We start from the raw sequence: 18,275 nt of genomic DNA, 5'->3' as shown, positions 1-18,275 counted from the left end.
GTCTCAACGTTTCTGTGGATCTGGTGGAGTGTGTGTGTGGGTGGCAGGTTGTGTGTCACCGAATTTCTGTTTGTCTGGTGGCATGTGTGTATGTGTCTCAGTGTGGGTCCATCTGGGGGTCTCTGGTGGAGGGTGTATGTGACACACAGTGAGGGCGTCTCAGTGCTTCTGGGGTTCCAGCGGTGTGTGTGTGTGTTGCAGGGTCTGTGTCTCTCTAGCTGTAAGTTGGTGGTGTATGTTTTTGTTCCCATACAGGGTTGTGTCTGTTTTGTGGGTCCTTTGTGGCCCCTGGTGCATGGGTGTGTGCGTTGCAGCGAGTGTCTGTCTCGGTTTTCTTGTGTCTGCTGGTAGTGAGTCTGTTTTTTTCTGTTTCTGTGCGTCGGCTGGATCTGGTGTGTCTTGCGGGTAATTGTGCTTCCCTATGTTCCTGTGGGCTGACTGAACATGTCTGTTTGCTGCAATGCGTGTGTCTCTCTCGGTGTTTCTATGGTTCTTTTGGTGCATACATGTGGTGTCACAGGTGTGTTTCTGTGGGTGGTGGACTGTGTGTTTGTGTTGGGGAGGGAGTGTTTGTTTCTGCCTAGTAGACTGTGTGTGTCCTGGCAGCTGAGTGTCTCTTGGGTCTGGTTGTGTGCGTGGGTCCGTGTTGAGCGTGTGTGTCTGTCTCGGTGTTTCTGTGCATCTGGTGGTGTGCATGTTGTCGTGGGTGAGTCTCTCCACGTTTCTGTAGGTCTAATGGAGTGTGTGTTGTAGGGTGATTCTCTCAGCTTTTCTGTGTGTGTGTGGTTGTATGTGTGTGTAGCTGTCTTTCTGTGTGATGTGTGCTGTCCCTCATTTGAAACCTGGCCGGGTTCAGGCCTTCTCCAGTCCCACATTCCTCCCGCTCCTTTGTGCTCTGTGCTACAGAAAATATTTGCGTTTTCCACGACTCATAATTTTTCCTCCTCAATCGCTACCAGATGTGGGTCCTGTGGTCCCCGTCCCCATGGCAACGGAGGTTCCAGCAGCCTCGGTTCCCTTTTGTGGCGCCTGCACTGGGAGCTGGCACTGCTGCAGGCCTGAGGGGGTGGGGAGGGAGCGGGTATGAGGCAGGGGGCTTGTGGAAGGGTCCCAGCAGCTGCCTCCCCAGGCAGATCATCCTAGGAGGCTTCTCAGCCTGGCTGCCAGAAGTTCGGAAAGCGCCCCTGCTCCCTGAGGCACCCACACAGAGGGGATCCTGAAGGTCAGAGTCTTAGGCGAATGTGAGGCTCCCAGGGCAGGGGGAGGAGGGGCCCCGGGAAAGGCCCAGTCAATGTGACCACTCTGGTCTCCCCACACTATGCTGATCCAAGCTGGGGGGGGAGAAGAGCTAGAGCCAGGTGTTGGGGGGGGTCAGGGAGCAGCAGTGTGGAACGTGGTGGTGCTGTGGGGAGGGGCACAGCAAGACTGTGGGCTGAACCACTGCACTGCCCTCCGCCACCATCCTCAGTCACTGCCCTGCGCTTGCTGGGCTCAGCTGGGCATCTGCCCCTCCTGGCTGACTTTAAGCCTGTGTTCTCAACTCCAGCAGCCAGCAGGGCCTGGTGCCCGAATGGATCAGAGGCTAGCCAGCCGCAGGGCGACAGCTGGGACGGTGCCCAGCTGGCCTGAAGGCAGCAGCGTGCCCCGGAGACAGGGAGCCTGCATTCCACGTGCTGCCTGACCAGGCCTGATGCAGGGACTATGCCCATGCAGCCCACGCCAGATGTGCTGCCTGTGGCGTGACGCCATCTCCACTTAGGTGGCTGAGCCCCTGTACGGGTCACCGAAGTTGACCTCAATGTGGTATCCAGCCAGAGGGTGACACACTTGCCAGCTGAGATCCCTGAGCTGCCAGCATTGGTCAGCCTGATGCTGTGTTGGGGGCTGCAGGGTGGGGGTGGGGAAATGATTGGAGAATCTTGGCAGAATCTTCTGATGGAAAGAGCTGGGCATCAAAAGATGGGAAAGAGGCCCTCCAGGCAGAGACAGGGAGATGGGAGGATGGAGGACAGTGGGCACCATAGAAAGATAAGGCTCTGTAGCTCAGGAAGGTCGTGTGAGAGGCCTGCCCAAGGGCATGAAGCAGTGAAGACCCCGGGGGGACAAATGGTCACGGATGGAAGACGAGGCCAGAAGGGGCGCTGGCTGAGGCCAGGCAGCAGGGTGCTGCCTGCAAGGCCAGCCAGGACTGTGGGCCAGGCACGCTCCCCTTCCTCTCCCTCCCGTGGACAGGCGGGGTGGGCGGGTGAGTTTCCGGCATAGGACAAGGAACCCATTGAGGCGGATAGCGGGGCTCTGTGCACTGCCAGACCGCCTTGTTTGTGCCAGATGAGGCCCAGCTGGAGGCTGTGCCTGTGGCCCACTGCCCCCTGGCCCCAGCTTCTGACCCGCCCCAGCCACACTAAACAGCTCAGAGCCCCCAAGTGTAAGAGCAGTGGCTACTGGGGAAAGCACAGGTCAGAAGCAGCCCCACGCACTGGCTCCTTGTAGCCAAGGCACTCCACCCTTGTTCCAGCCCATTCTTCATCCAGGCGGCCACTGGTGGACATCCAGGAAGGGGTGGGCCAAGGTGGGTGCCCAATAAACTTGATAAACAAATGAATGATGGGCAGATGGACACAACCCACTTCCAGGGTCCCCGGAGACCCACACCTGGGCTCCCAGGCTCCACTCAGGCCGAGGGTCCTGGGGCGTGAGTGCAGGCTGGAAGAGGTCACATGCAATTTCTTGGGAGGGACATCCTTGTTTGAGGCCCAGCAGATAAGAAGCAGTCAGAGCACAGGACGAAAGAAGGCACTTTATTAAGAAAGCTTTGGCCAAGCCCCTGCCGGGAGGAGCCGACCCTGGGGCACCCAGATGGGGTGGGAGCAGCCCTGCCGGGGGCTATAAATATGTCTCCTCAGGCCACTGGAGTCGCCCCTCGGATTCTCACGGCGTGTGAGGCGGTGGGAGGCCATCAAAACCAGCTCGACAGCTGAGGGGCCAGGGCTGGGAAGGCTGGGACTGGGGGCGCAGGGAGGGGAAGGGAGGGGATGGGCGGAACCCGGGAGCCCTGAGCCCCCTGAGGAGCAGAGACCAGCCCTCCTCCCCAGGCTCCGGTCAACCGGATGCCCCGGAGCAAGGCCAGTAGAAGTAGCCTCGGGCTACCAAGGAAAAGAGCCTCCAGCCAGAGGCGCCAGGCCCTGGCCAATGAGAGGCAGCCGGGGCAGAAGTGCCTCTGGTCTCAGCCAAAGAGAAGGCAGCCCCAGCCAAGTGCACTCTTGGCGGGTAAGAGATGGTCACGTGGCAGAACCCTCCCGTCCTCGGCCTTTGAGAGCTGGGCTGGTCGGAGCCCTCCGTAACTCGGCCAGTGGGAAGGGAGTCGCCAGCTAAGCGCCTGTCAGGCCTCGACCAACGGGATGGCGCCTTCCCGCCGAAGCGCCGAGCTCCAATCAAGGAGCCGCCGCTGGAGCCTGAGCCACGGAGACGCAGCCTCCGCCCGGCCGCTCCTGGCCTCGGGCCCCGGGAGGCCGCCGCGGGAGACGCCGGGCGGGCGCGGGACGCGGGGTGGCAAGCAGCGCTGCTAAGCCGGGGGAAGCTGCGGGCACCGCGGGGTCGCCGCCTGCTACAGGGTGGGCGCGCCCGCCCTGCCCAGCTCGCCCGCCGCTTCCCGGCTCTTCTTGCGCGGGGGCTTCTGGATGGGGGTCTTCTTCCGGGGGGTGTCCGGCACGGGCGCGCCAGCCGCCGCCTTCTCGGGCCCCGGGGCCTCGGACGCGAGGGGCGCGCGGGCTGGTGACGCGAGCAGCACCGAGCGCTTGGCCTTCTGCGGCGGCGCCGGCTTCTCTCGGGGACTCTGCGCGCCCGGGGGCCCCTCGGCGCGGCCCAGGCTGCGAGTCTTGTCCCGCAGCTCCGCGGCCAGCAGGGAGGCGGCTTCGGGGGCGCTGCGCGGGGCACCGCCAGCGTCCGTGGGCTCTGGGAGGCCAGGGCCGCGGCCTCGCGCCCGAGCCCGGGGCGGCGAGGGTACGGCGACGGCTGGCCCCTCGGCAAGCCCCGGGGGCCGTGGCATTAGGTCTCGGACCCGGGGGCTGCCGGGCTCCTCCGGCCGCGCCGACGTGTCGCTGGGCGTCCGTTTCCTCTTGCTGGGGCTGGGCGCGGCCTCGAGACCTGGAGGTGGCGGCGAGGGCGCACGGGCAGCGGCGGCGGCGCCGTGCTTTCCGTGGATCCAAGACACCTTGGGCTTGGTGGCGGGGTCGGGTGGTGGCGGCTTCCTGCGCTCAGGCGATGGCGAAAGCGACAGGCCTCCAGCCTCGCCCCGGGCCCGGGCCGGCCGGGCCACACGCGCATACAGCGCCCCGCCAGGCCCCTCCACGCTCGACGCCGACCGCTCGCTGTCGGAGGACGCAGGGAGGGGCGTCAGCTCCTCAGCCGACGCCGGCGCGGGCGAGGGCGCCAGTGCCTCAGCAGGGGAGGCAGGGGCCTCCGAGTCCCGGCTCTCGGTTGCCGCCTCTGACAAGGGAAGAGCGGGGCGGTCACCAACTCTGGAAAGAGCTCTGGCCGTCCAGCATCCAGGGGCAAACCTTTGCCTTCCCTTCCCCCCTCCTTCTCTTCCCTCTCCTCCCGGCCAGGCTGGTGCTCAGTCGCCCTGGCATCCAGATATACCCGGCGCATTAACCACACAGCGCTAACCACAAACAGTTCAGAGCCCCAGAGCGTGCGGCTGAGTGCTAGGGGCTGAGGGGCAGTTCCATAGCTGAGTCCCGACCTCGGCCTCATCTCGCACCCCTCCCCCACCACATCCCCAGCCTCGGGGGCCACCATCATCAAATCTGACCCCAGAACACCTCCAAGGAGATTATTATCCTTCTTTAGGAGATAAGGCTTCTAAGGCTCAGAGGTTAGTTACCTGCCCAAGGTCACCTAGGGGGATGGTCAGAGGAGGAGAGAGGCCAGAATCCCAGCTCATCAGGCTCCTTCCTGATGTGTGTGGGCCAAGGCTTTAAGGGAAGGTATGCCCTCATATTTTACAGACCCCCTCCCCCACTCCTATCCCCTCTGCCACCTCTTACTCAGGCCCAGAACCTTCTCTCTGCCTGGTCTCTCCCAGAAGTGAACCTGGGCTGTGGCGAGAGACAGGAGAGCCACCGACCTCCCCAGATCCCACCGCAGCTGGGTGCCAGGCAGCACAGAACCCCACTCTGCAGCCTCAGCTGTATGTCCAACCTGTTAACAGCATCACCATGCCCTTCCTCTCTATACTGCCTGTCCCCCAGAGTACACAGGTCTTATAAGCTGGAACATTTCACTGGGCTGGAGCCAGGTGCAAGCAGAGCGGTACTCACCCTCATGGGGTACACAGTACACGGGGCCTTCATCAGTGGTGTCAAAGGAGGAGAACGAGGCCCGGGAGGACCATGATGGCGAGGGCTGCTCCAGCCCCGAGGGTGGCTCCAGGAAGCTGCAGTTGAGTGTGTTATCCAGGTCGTGATGGGCCACTGGGGAAGAAGGGAGGCACAGCTGCCAGGGGCCACGCCCTGCCCCAACCTGTGTCATCCCTAGCCCTCCTGCCACAAATGGAGTGTCCAACACCAACCCTACCCTAAGACTGTGGATGGGACAGGCAATTCAACAGGCTGAGTGACACTAGGCCAGGACCAGAGGACGGGTAGCAGTGACCCGAGAAAAGAGAGAGAAGAGGGAATAGCATACTCAAAGATGCAAGGCTACCTCGTGCAAGCCAGGGAACTGAAAAAGGTTGGGCTGAAGTATTGGAAAAGAGACAGGGCCAGAGAATATCTAGCTGGGACCTGCCATCAGGGCCTCCAAGCCATGCTTCAGACCCTGCCTCATGGGACCCGGGGAGCCTTGGAGCATTTTTTCAGCCCATATGTGCAGTGGCAAGGTTGCACTTTGGCTCAGCCCATTGCAGCAGGCTGCACCCCCAGGCCTGGCCTGCACGGCTGGAGACCCCACAATGGGGGGAATCCCAGAGGCTGGCTGGTCTGTTGCCCTTTCACAGATGAGATGTAGGGTCCAGCCCCTACACCTGTGTCCAGATTCCACTCTGCTGAGTGGGCCAAGGCCCTTTCTCAACTGTCTCAATGTTTATCTCCCAGGAGACTGAGTCTTCCCCTCCCCCTCATCTTCTGAAACAAGTGGTCAGCGTAGACAGAGAGAAGCAGCACCTCCCCCCCACCCGGAGTCCTGCGGTAGGGTGGGGAGGCTGACGGACCACCTTCAGGGCACTGCCGGGGATCCCGGCAGGGGGCGGGTCTTCTTGTGGCAGAGTATTCCCACGCACAAATGCCCTGCGTTCACCTGCAGCCCCCACCAGGACTTAGAGTGTACTCCAACAGACTGTGGGGGGCCTGCCCGACCTGGATGTCCACACACCCCCACCACACGCCAGATACCATCACTCACATTCACCGAGACAGGACCCCACGCCTCCCATACACGCCCCACACCTGCCCGCACACCCAGAACTCCTGCCTTCCTCCCCGGGCTCGCCCGAGTCCGCAGCCCCCCTTTCCTTCCCTCTGGTCGCACCTCCCCACGCCCACCCATATCAACATTCGAGGCCCCGCATTTCCTACACCGATCCCTTCCCACCAATTCCCCAGGAGCCTCCTGCGTAGGGAGGTGTTCCACCAGAGATCCCGTGCTGGCATCCTTACCTACGACCTTGGGCAGCTTCTGCCTGCGGAGCGGGATCCGAGGCAGCTTCATGCTGATGCGGCTGAAGCGCCCGCATAGCCGCTGGGGCGCCTTCTTCCTCCCAAACTTGAGCTTCCTGAGGGGGCGGGGCCTGAATGAGGGGGCGGGGACGGGGCGGGGCCTGGAGAGGGCGTTCCGATCATGGCGAGAGCCAAACACTGGAGGGCAAGGCCTGAGCTAAAGATAGGCAGGGCCGCGCCCCAGCGGCGGGGCCTGGGCCTGAGCCAGGGGCAGGGCGGGCGGCGCCCTACGCAAGCTGCTGTCTGAACCCGGTAGGGAGCGGGACGGCGTCGGGGCTCACCGGCGCGCGGGGTCCTTGCCGCGGCAAGCGCAGCAGCAGCCGAGCAGCGAGAGCAGCAGGCCGAGGAGCAGGGCAAGCAGCGCGCCCGCGCCCATCACGCCCTTGCGCTGGTTGGTCTCTGTGGGGGACACCGGGTCAGCGCGGGTGCAGGCACCCCCACCCCCGCCTCCAAAGGGACGCCTCCCCCACCCACTCACCCAGGCGGCAGGCACCAGTGACAGGGTCGCACGAGTCCTCGTGGCAGCTGCAGGCCTGGGCACAGTCCACGCCATGGAGCCCGGGCGGGCACGTCAGGTTACAGCTACGGGGTCGCGGAGTCAGGGAGGGCCACAGTGGCCCTCGGTGACGCCTCCCACCCTCGCCCCCGTGGCCAGCCAGCGGCGGTCCTGGAGCCGCTTCTCTAGCTCCCTTCTCTAAGGACTGATGCAACCAACCCCCCCCCCAACCCACCCACACACACACTCTTTCTGGCACAGGCTGGGCGATCAATGTCTTGGAAATGAATGTGTGCACGGGAAGGGGTCTAGGGGACAGGATCCATGGCCACTCGGTGGCAGTGCCATTTCTGGGGCTGAGTTCCGTGTGAGTGGGAAGAGGGGTTAGTTACGAGACCAGGCCCTTGGCTCTAAGTGGAGGTCCCTGGTCGCTCTACACCAGCTCGGGGTCTCCTCAGCCTTGCAGTCCTCAGGAGCCCACTGACCACAGGCTGAACGGGTCGCCAGGTCCCGCTCCGAGCCCCGGCTCCACATCAGGGCAGGAAACTGCCCCAAAGAGCCTGTTGTCACGCCCTAGCCAGCAGCACCTGGGGTCTAGCGGAAGCCCTGTGTCGGGTACGTACCCCCAACCCCTTTGGGTCCCCGGGCACTCACTGGGGCCCGTGGACGCCGGGGCTGCACAGGCAACGCCCCGACTGGAAGTCGCAGTGGCCGCTACCGCAGTCGGCGCACACGAATGCGCAGTCCTCGCCGTAAGTGCCATTGCTGCACTTGGTCTCGCACCTAGGAACGCGGGGAAGGGGCATCCGCGGAAATGGGGGCAAACGAACCCAAAGCCCATAGTGCCCTCCGCGGGAGGCATGTGGGCGGAGGCAGGGCTGGGGGGCTGCGTGTCTGGGGCTCACTCGGGCCTGGGCTGCTCACCGGTCGCCAATCCAGCCCGCGTTGCAGCGCGTGCACTTGCCGGTGACGTGGTTACAGGCATGCCCGTCGCGGCATGGCGGGCAGCTGTGACCGCAGCCCTCGCCGTAGAAGCCGGTGGCGCACGGCTGGTCGCACTTGGTGCCGTTCCAGCCTGGCTCGCACGTCAGGCAGCGGCCCTCGGCCACCGTGCAGGGCTGCTGGCCCTTGCACTGGCCGCATCTGGGGAAGGGGCGGGAAGCTAGGCGGGGCCCGGCGCCGCCTCACCCCCGCCCCCTTCGGGGGCCCGCCCCTCTTCCTCCCTCCTCGCCGGCTGGGGGCCCGCGCTTACCTGCGGCGGCAGCCCAGGCCGTAGAAGCCGGCAGGGCACGGCTCCCGGCAGTACTTGCCGCGGTAGCCCGGCTCGCAGGCGCACGTGCCGTCCACAGGGTGGCAGCGGCCGCGGAAGCACTGACAGTAGCGCTCGCAGCGCGCGCCGAACGTGCGCTCACGGCACTGACAGCGGCCGCTCTGTTGCTCACACGGCGACGTGTTGCAGGCGCACTGATTATTGCAGCTGCGGCCCCACCAGCCTGCGTGGCACAGGCATGCGCCCGTCTGTGGGTCGCAGCGCGACGTGGCGCTGCAGTAGCACGCGCTGGCGCACTGCGCGCCCCACCAGCCAGGTTCGCAGCGACACGCGCCGCTCCGCGGGTGGCACACGCCGTGCTGGCACTGGCACGCATGCTCGCAGCGTGCGCCCCAGCGCCGCGCGTGACACGTACACTGGCCCGTCACATCCTCACACTGCCCGTGTGGGTGGCAGATACACAGCTCCTTGCAGTCGGGGCCCCAGAACTGGCGCGGGCACTCTGCAGGAGCGAGCGGAGAGAGTGGGAAGCCCGGGCGCTCGCGAGGGAGCACAGACCCACTCTGAACCTGCCCGCGTCTCACCCCCCGCCTCTGGGGACTCGCCCCAAGCTGGATCCTGTTCCCGGGTCAAACCCCGCCCCACTCACAGGCCCCGCCCATCTCTCTAGGCTCCCACTCCACTGCCCAGCGCCCGCCTGAATCCGCGCTCACTGGTGTCGCAGTTGGCACCGAAGTAGCCATGGCGGCAGCGGCACTCGCCCGGCCGCACGCACACCTCGTTCTCCGAGCACGTGGAGTTGCCTTCGCACACCGCTGCGGACGAGAGGAGCTCGAGCTACTACGCGTCCAGCCCCCCCAATCCTTCCCCTCCGTGGCCCCGCCCAGGCCCCCAGGATGCCTCACTCACCGATCCCACACTCGTCCCCCTGCTGCCTCCAGCCGGTGCAGCACGTGGGCTCCTGGGAGCTGCAGGCAGAGAGAGGGCGCCTGAGCCCCAATCCCCGCCCTCACTGGGGCTCCCCAGCAACCTCCGCCCTGCCCTCAGGAGGTGGTTACCGAGGGCCCACTCTGTACTGGGTACTGTGGTAGGTTCGGGAGATACCCAGTGAATGAGAAAGACACAAATGCCAGCCCTTGGGGAGCGGACACTGGGAAGCGACAGAGGGCAGACCACCAACACATCTAACCTCCAAGAATTTCTCAGTCCCCTCTACAAGGGGTCTAGCCACCCCTTCCCATCCCGCTAACTCCTCTGTGCCCTCCTTCCCCATCCACTAGACCTGAGAAGAGACCCCATACGTCCCAGGATGGGCAGCAGTGAGGTGGGGGGCTGGGGAGAGGTCCCTGGGCCTCCAGGACCTGCTCAAGCATGGAGGTCTAGGGCATCCCTGGGGGTAGGGGCCGGGCCAGATGGGTGTCAGTGATCTAGATGTGACATGACCTGGACAGCTCCAGGACTGGCTGGGCCAGACGGACACACCTGGATGCCCAGTTGTGGGTAAGCACCAAGGCAGATGGGCAGCCTCTCAGTGAGGTGGGTGAGGCCACAGTGAGGTGTCGACTGGGTGGAGGGGTCTCCTGGAGGGGCAGGGCACATCTGGGGAGTCCTCCATGAGAGTAAGGAAAGACTGTGAGGGCTCCAGAGCACCGGGGCAAGACAGGGGGTGGAGGAAGGAGATAGTAGAGCATCTATTTATACTTTTATAAAATCTTACTTAACTTTATTTAGCTTTAAAAGGTGAACAATGTTACCTCAGTAGGAGGTAAATAATTTATAACTGTCGCATATCGGGGTGGTGCAGCCTCCAAAACCCTGCGCTCATGGGATGTGTGGGCACAAAGGTTTGGAGGCCCTGCCCATGTGAAGCCATAACCACTGGAGAGGGTACATGAGGGCTGAGCTGGGGTGTGCCCACATTGTGGGACAGAGGAGGCTGAGAAGGAACAGACACTCAAGCTGCAGTTTCCTGGGATCCCATCAGACCTAAGAGAACTTCACCCAAATCCTAAAGGCACATAGCAGCCATTCACACTTTAGAGAAAAAGAGTGTGCTTCTTTAGAAGGATCTGAACCTAGAACCTGGATGTGGCGGTGGGAGGAGGCTGGGAGGGGGCCTGAGGACCTTGGTGGAGTGGGAATGGCTGGGAAGGGAAAGGCTGCAGCTGCCTCACTTCATGCCCCTCAGAAGATGCCCCCCAACCATTCCCCAGTGCCCCACCCCACCGAAAGGGCTTGATTCTCCCTCAGGCCAAAGATGTGGGACCTGTGGAACACGACCCATAAAATCCCAAACTGCAGGCAACGGGCCCAGCTTATTTTCCACAAATAAAACTGGAAAGCAGACACAGCAACACAAAGCAGGCCTAGCTTTTCCTGCCCGCCCCCCACTGTCTCCACCCACCCAGCCCTGCCCAGGGCTCCTAGATGCCGGTCTGCAGGTAGACCCAGGTCTGCTGGCCCATCACCCTCCTGCCTTTTCTGAACCCAGGTCCGTGGGTAGAGAGCCTCTGCAGGTGTCCCTCCTGCAGGCAGCTTTGCCAGATGGCCTGCTGGGATGGCCTTGGAAGCACTGACCACATTCCGCCCTGGCCAATGGTTCTGTGGTTAAGAGCCTGGTTTTAGGGCCACACTAAGCTAGATTTGATGCCTGGGTCTGCCACTTGCTATGTGAGCTGGGCATGGAACTTAACCTCTCTGGGCTTCAGTCTCCTTATCTGTTGAATGGGGCCCATGGGTTTGGCAGAAGGATTAAGAGAATCAAGTCGTGTGAAGCGTATAGCATGAACTAAGAGCTCAGCCAAGGCTGTAGTCTGCTCACCAGCCCATGCTGAGCAGGCTCCAGGAAGCCTCTGAGTTCACCTGGTTCCTCCAGCATGGCCGGCACCCTGGCCCCACCCTAGCAGAACTAACATCTCTCAGCAGGACGGAACACATGAGGGATCACCAAGAATAGGAGGACGACCCTGTGGGACAGCCACCTTTCCTTCTGGAAAGGGCTGGCAGACAAGGCCGGGCTGAGGTGGCAAGCCCCTTCTCCTGAGATCATACAAAAGTGAGATGAGGAGAAAGACGGCCTGGTGCGGAGGCCACTCCCTGCACTCCAGCTCTAAGTTGGCAAGACCCTGGGGAGCCAGGCCACGGGCTGGGCCCAGGCCCCTCAGCAAGCAGGCCATCCTGCAGGCTCCCCTCTATGGTTCACTGTTATTGCAAACAAAGCTGCCATGATTTAAACCGTGATCTTGAACCTGCCCACGCCACTGCAGCAAAGCTCCCGGAGAACACTGCTTGTTTACTGTGCCAATGTCCGGCCCCATTCTCTCCCCACTCCTGCCAGGAGGCTACTCTGCCCCCATACTACCTGGGACCCCATACCTGCCTGGCTCCCCTCCTGCCCCCCTGGACATCCCTCCACTGGTTTCTGATCCTCTCCTTGGGTCTCTCTTTTCCTCTCCTCTGTCCACACTAGCTCCTTCAGGAAGCTCTCTGGGTCCCATCAAGACACGGACAATGCTGTGGAGCTCTCCAGCGGGGCCCTCCCCGCTCAAAACTGAACTCCTAGCCTCCCTCGACCTTGAGTCTTCCCCACCTCAGGTAAGCCTTGTCCTTCCAGGCTGGGAGGCTGAAACCCTGGAGGCAGCCTGTATTCTGCTCTCACAGCGCATACCAGATCCATCAGAAACATGCTGGCTCTGGGGCCAGCCTGGTGGCGCAAGCGGTTAAGTGCGTGCACTCTGCTGTGGGGGTTCGCCGGTTCGGATCCCGGGAGTGCAGGGACACACCACTTGTCAAGCCATGCTGTGGCAGCGTCCCATATAAAGTAGAGGAAGATGGGCATGGATGTTAGCCCAGGGCCAGTCTTCCTCAGCAAAAAAGAGGAAGGTTGGCAGATGTTAGCTCAGGACCGAGCTTCCTCACAAAAAGAAAAAAAGAAACACGCCGGCTCCACATTCCAAACTGGATCAAGGATGGGATGGGCCACGCGTTCCCTGCCCTGTCCCAGCCTTGTGAGAGCCACCCTCGCTCTCTCTGGCTTCTCCTAACTGACCCTGTTTTCTGCCCTCCTACCCCCAATTCATCTGCCAGTTCAGTTCATCTGCCAGTTCATCTGCCACCTGGCAGCCAACCCTGGTCAGATCCCACCTGTCCTCTGTGCAAAGCCACCAGGGGTTCCCACGGCCCTCAGGCAAAAAGCTCAAGTCCTCACAAGTGTGGACAGACCCCCTGTGGCCTGTCCACCCTCACTCTCTGGCCTCTACCCTCCTCCCCCGCCCCCTGGCTCTGCCCAGCCCCCATGTCCATCAAGGCCTTTTGCACTCAGGGCCTTGGCTGGGACACCCCAGGGCTCCACCTCCTCTCCTGCGGGCCTCTGCTCCCCGGATCACCTGAAGGGAAACAGCACTCCCCAACTCAACACCTCCTCCCCAGCACTTGCTGGACGTCAGAGGACTTGCTCTAAGTTCCCTCCACCTTGGGGGCAGGGGCGTTTGTGTCTGCTGCTGTATCACTGCACCAGCCGCAGGCCGGGCACACAGCAGTCTAGTCCTCCTGCCTCCCGGGGAAGGGAGCCACCTGAGGGAGCCTTGCCAGGCCTGGCCTTGGGGAGATAAAAGAGATGGCCCAGACCTGGAGTGAGTAGTGCCCACAGTAGCTGACCTTCCTGTTAACCAGCTCCATACATGATTGCAGTCATCCCCCTCCACTCCATGAGGTCGGGAGCACCACCAACCCTGTTTGACAGGGGGAGACAGGTCCAGAGAGGTTAAGCAGTTTGCTTGGGTCCACATAGGTGGAGAGAGGTGGTTCCAGGATCTGTAACCCAAACCCGGGCTCTTGGCTAGTGTAATAGACCGCCTCATGGGGAGATCTCCGGGCGAGGGAAATGGGAGCAGGCTCCCGACAGCACCAGCCTGCCACCGGATCCCCCAGCACGGACCCCCATGGGGAAAGAGGGCTGAGGCGGACAGACAGGGCTGGGCAGCGAGTGCGCCCTCCCCCTCTCCAGGCACGCCCCGCCCGCCACCGCCGCTGCATTCTTGGGGCCGGGGAGGCCCGGGAGGCGGCGGTGGCGGCGTCGATGAGAAGCAGATGGCGGGCCAGGCCGGCCCCCGCCCCGGAGGCGGGGCTTGAAGCGGGGAGGGGTCTGCGCGCCTCGGGATCCGAGCTCGGAAACCCCGCGCGGCCCCCTCACAGCCCCTTGCATGCAACGACCGCCGTGCCCCCGGACGCGGCCTCCCCCGGCCCTGCGGCCCAGGGCGCCCCGACGGGACCCAGCCCAGAGCCCCGCGGCCGCCTCTTCAGCTTCCTGCCCGCGCGGCGCCCCTCCACAGCCCCAAGGCACGCCCACAGCCGGCTCCTTGCCCCTGCACGGAGATGCCCTTGATTTCGCCGTCACCTCCGACGAGCAGATCAGGTCCTCCCACCCCTGCGCCCACTCCGGGCGTCCTGTCCTCTGCTCTTCACCCTCCGCGCAAGGTCCTGGGCCCGCTGCCCTACGGCAGGGCCTGTCCCCTGCTTGTCCCCCACCAGGTTCCCCAGCCCTCTCCTCGTGGCGCCCCACCTCTGTGCGGCCCCTCCGCGCACCCAGTATCCCCACCCGCGAATTCCACATCCTTCTGATCCCGGTGCACGTCATTGTCCTTTCGATTCCCGCTTCTGGTCCACTCTGAGCACAGGCTCCTTGGTGCCCACCTCCATCACCATCTTCCTCCCACCCGCGCCCACTCTTTCTAAGACTCAAATCTGTCCTTCCGAGTCTCACCTTCCTCAAGACCTCCCCGGCTCCCTCCTCTCAGCAGCGCCGCTCCATCTTCCCTCGACCCTCACCCTCCCTCTATCCTGACTCCAGCCACACTCCTGCCGGGGCGTTTGCACATGCCATTCCATCTGCTTGGAATTCCCTCTCGGACTTCTCCTTATGGCCTTCACAACCCGGCCCAAGGGTCCCCTTTACTAGGTCTGAAATCTCGGACACCGCGTGTCAGCCCTCGGGGCGCCCACTGCACACCGTTCTCTCCTCAGCAGACTTCTCGTCCGAGGTATCTTTGGATGCACCGTCGTGGCCCGGCGCCCAGGCTCGGCCTGGAGCGGAGCCGGCGTCTGCGAGGGCGGCCGAAGGGGCCCGCGCGTTTGGCGTAGGGAGGTCTCGGGCGCACCTCACCGACGCTAGACGCACCCCCCCCCCGGCCCCGAGCGTCCCCCCGCGGCCCCCTCCCCAAGCCAGGCCGGGCTCCTACCCGGGCGCGCGGCACACGTTGCGGCCGCGCGGGTTCAGCTCCTGGGGCGCCGCGGGGCCGGGCAGCAGCCAGAGCAGCAGCAGCAGCAGCGGCGGCGGCGGCGGCGGCCCCTCGGCTCCCCGGCGGCGCGCCGGCCCGGCCCCCCAGGGCCCTGCGCCCTCCATGCGGAGCGGGGCAGGCGCGGGGCGGGCGCGGGGCGGGCGCGGGCGCGAGTGCGGCCGCAGCGAGAGCGGCCGGAAGCGGAGTGCGCGGCCGGGCGGGGGGCGGCAGGAGGGGCGCCGGGCCGGGCAGGAAATTCCACATCGGCTCCCTGATCCCGGGCCAGCCGCGGCCGGCCAGGCGGCAGCGCCCGCCCCGCGCGCCAGACCCCACCCTCCGGCCGCGCCGCCACCCCTCCGCGCAGCCCCCGCCCCCACGCGGCCGCTCGCAAACTTGGGAGCGAACTTGGAGAACAGCCGAGAGTTGGAGGAGGGACGGGCTACGGGGCCCGCCCGAGGAATCCCCGGTCCCCGCGCCTTTTCCTCCCTTCCCCAGACACCCACCGGAGAAGCTGCCTCTGCGCGCTCACTGCGCGGACGGGCCCGGGTCGGGAAGGCGGATGGGGGACAACGGCGTGACGCACCAAGGACCCCCTCACCCCCAGCGCCTCGGAACCGGCCGGGGGAGGGCGGCCCGCAGACGGCCCAGGTCGAGGCCGCACTCCTGCTCAACGCTGCGAAGCGCTTGTAGTGCACGGTTGTGCAGTCAGCTCCTCCCACGCACTCGGCGCAATCAAAGCCTGCAGGGGACGGCCGGAGCGGGATGCTTGAGGCTTGTGGGTAGACTCGGTCAGGACCGGAGGCCTGGGCGAAGGGGGTCTCCATAGGGACGGACTGGAGAGACGCCGGGGAGGTAGAACGGCCCAGCCATGGGCTCCGGAAGAATGTGGAGGTAAAGGCAGAGGGAAGCGGCCAGAAAGCTTCAGGACGGGAGACCCTGCAATAATCTTGTTTGTCAAGGGATGAAAAGGCGCTGGGGAGCCTGGGAGAGGAATTCTGCTTGAGAAGGCTGTTGGATCACCGGAGAGAAAGGTCCAGAAGGTACAATCAGGGCTGGAGATAAGGGAGCTCCTGCATCAGGAGGGGTGGAGTACAGCACAGAGGAGAGCAGGGGAAGCAGGGCCTGTGGGGAAGGAGATTGAGAGGGACAGGGCCTAGGGGGACAGGGAGGAAGAGAAAACTCTGCGCCTGCGGAGCAGAGGGGTGCCCGAAGCTGGGGCAGGTGGCAGACCCAACCCAGGGCCGAGGGAATAGGAAGGTCGCAGGCCTGGGAATGGAACAAAAAGGGGGGCAGCCAAGTCCCAGAAAAGATAAGCTTGTCTTCTGGGGATTGGAGAGTTGGCCAGAGGGCCTGAGCAGGGAGAGGGCACCTGCCTTCTCCTAGGGGAACAGGCTGCATGGACGCTCCCTGAGAAGGAGGGAGAGGCCATATTTACTCAGTTATATGAGGGTGCGGCTGGAGGAGTGGGCTTGGAACAAGGGCCACTGAAAGGCCCAAGGCTGTGGGCATCACCAGGCTCGCTGGGCCAGAGACCTGTCCAGGGCAGGCTGGTGGAGGGTGGGGAAGAGGAGGGCGGGGGGCTTTGGAGGTTAGGGCACCCCGCTCAGCCATGCTAGCGCAGGCAGGGGAGGGGCGGGCCAACAGTTGAGTGAGCTGGAAGGGGAGGTCACATCCGTGTGGTCACAAGTGCAAACACTTCTCAGGGACAAGTAAAAAGGCCAACCACTTCTGGGCAGCTCCACCTGGGCACAGCCCTGACCTCAGCAGTGCCCTCCCAGTGCTGCTCCCACTGGCTGTCACCAACAAAGGCCAGCAAAAGTCTATGTGGCTGCAGTATCTGCCCTGCAGCTTGTGGCAGCCCAGCTCCCCGGCTTTAGAAGCATAGACCCCAGGGATGGAGGGGACACTCACCCCAGCTGGACTAAGTTCAAGAACAGGCACCTCAAACCCCATCACCTTCTTTCCCCTTCCCCTAGAGCTGACCCTCCCAATTCCCACCTCTGTGAAGGGCACCACCTGGAGAATACCTGCCCCTGCACCGATCACCAGGACCTCCTAAATGGCTCAAGACTCTACCCACCCCCACCTGTGTACCACCCAGAGTGGTCTTTCTAATCTCACATCTGGCTGCCCCCCACTGCCCTCAGCACAAGGACCGTCCCCAGCCTCATCTTACGCAGATCCACAGCCCCCTGCATGTGTCCCACTGCAGCCACCTCACAGGTGATAGCGAATTCAGGTGTCACGGGCAGGGCCCGTGGTCTCAGCCACCACCACACCCCTATGGGGAAGTGCAGCTGGAGGGAATGAATTCTCCCGTGCCTGGCCTGGTGCCAGGTGAGTACCAGGATGAGGAAGCTGTGGGTTCACGGGCGCCCACAGACGACTGACAACCATGCAGGCAAACCATGGGAGCCCGGAGCCCGGGCCAACTAGTCCTAGCCAGGATGGCTTCCCAGAGGAGGCTGACTTGAAGAGTGAGGATTCTGCACACCAAAAAGGATGAGCAATGAGCCAAGTGGAGGCATGAATGCAGGGCCTGAGAGCCTGCCAAGCTGGCAAGCCCGGGCTGCCTAGGCCCAGGGGCAGGTGGTAGGCTGCTGGTGGTGGGTAAACACTAGGCTGGGCCTGGAGGATGGACAGTGGCAGGGCCAGGCTGCCGCCCAGCTCTCAGAACCCCTTCCAGGGCTCATGTCTACTCCAACCCCATGCTCTGGGGGGGCCTCACAGACCCTTCCCGCCTCCCGCACAGACTCTTGAGTAGGTCTCTTGCGTAGCTGTGGCTGCACCTTGGTAGCTCTGGGTGGGGAGACAGCACATTGGAAAGGGGGGGAGCGCATTTCTGGCACTTCTCCTTCCCAGAAACCTCTAGGGTTTGCAGGAACTGTTGTCCTGGCCCGTAAGGTGGTGGCAGAAACAGGAAGTGCTAGGTCCCTACACCGAGCCCATGTTCTAACACCTCACCCTTGGGAGCAGGGGAGATGACACTGGAGAAAGTGGCCATCCTGTCCCATTAGAAGTTACCCACCAGGGTCAACACTGGGCTTGCCACCCTGAAGTGTAAGTGCATGATGTCACATTGGGGTTAGGGAGTGAGAGCATGTTTCCTCAGGGGTACCCAAGCCCCAAGAGACAGGGAGGAAGGTCACACAGCCCTGAGGAGCAGACAGTGACTCCCACTGGCCTCACCCCCACACCCCAAAATCCTTAGGGTATCCAGAAAGGAAAGCCCAGAGCAACCAATTGCCTGCCTCTCTCCCCACCCCCTTCCTCTCATCAAGTAGCACACACTGCCTCTCTGCTCCCCTCCCTTCCATGACAGGGTGCCGGCCTCTGCAGGCTCTGGGTAAGGCACTGGGAGACACAGACAAGACCCAGTTGTCCCCTGCTCTGCCCAGCTGTCCGAGAAAGGACAGAGCCTTACGAAGTCACAGGTCGCTGTGGGGTGATGTCGGGCCGGGAGGCCTGTAGCAGAGTTGGCAGGTGCAGAACCTGTGGCAGCAGGAGGCAGGCGTTCCAGT

At 63.5% G+C, this 18,275-nt stretch overlaps 1 protein-coding gene across 7 annotated transcripts; it reads right to left on the bottom strand.

The window, feature by feature from the left end:
* Positions 1 to 2,778: 2,778 nt before the first annotated feature.
* On the bottom strand, positions 2,779 to 14,986 carry SCARF2 (scavenger receptor class F member 2). 7 transcript variants are annotated; one of them, XM_058532114.1, is made up of 11 exons: positions 14,716 to 14,986; positions 9,389 to 9,447; positions 9,193 to 9,294; positions 8,462 to 8,981; positions 8,134 to 8,352; positions 7,864 to 7,992; positions 7,192 to 7,295; positions 6,995 to 7,112; positions 6,654 to 6,814; positions 5,319 to 5,471; positions 2,779 to 4,485 (listed from the first exon to the last, which is right to left on the bottom strand). In XM_058532114.1, the coding sequence occupies exons 1-11, from the start codon at positions 14,877 to 14,879 to the stop codon at positions 3,605 to 3,607; spliced, it is 2,610 nt and encodes an 869-aa protein (XP_058388097.1). In that variant the 5' UTR covers positions 14,880 to 14,986; the 3' UTR covers positions 2,779 to 3,604. The 7 variants fall into 7 exon arrangements, with proteins under 7 accessions (XP_058388097.1, XP_058388098.1, XP_058388099.1 ...); XM_058532115.1 differs by having other exon boundaries at positions 6,654 to 6,784; XM_058532116.1 differs by having other exon boundaries at positions 6,654 to 6,769; positions 14,716 to 14,985.
* Between the last annotated feature and the right edge of the window lie 3,289 nt (positions 14,987 to 18,275).

This window comes from Diceros bicornis, chromosome 35, assembly GCF_020826845.1.
Source record: "Diceros bicornis minor isolate mBicDic1 chromosome 35, mDicBic1.mat.cur, whole genome shotgun sequence".
NCBI lineage: Eukaryota > Metazoa > Chordata > Mammalia > Perissodactyla > Rhinocerotidae > Diceros > Diceros bicornis.
This window is presented reverse-complemented; position numbering and strand designations above follow the sequence as displayed.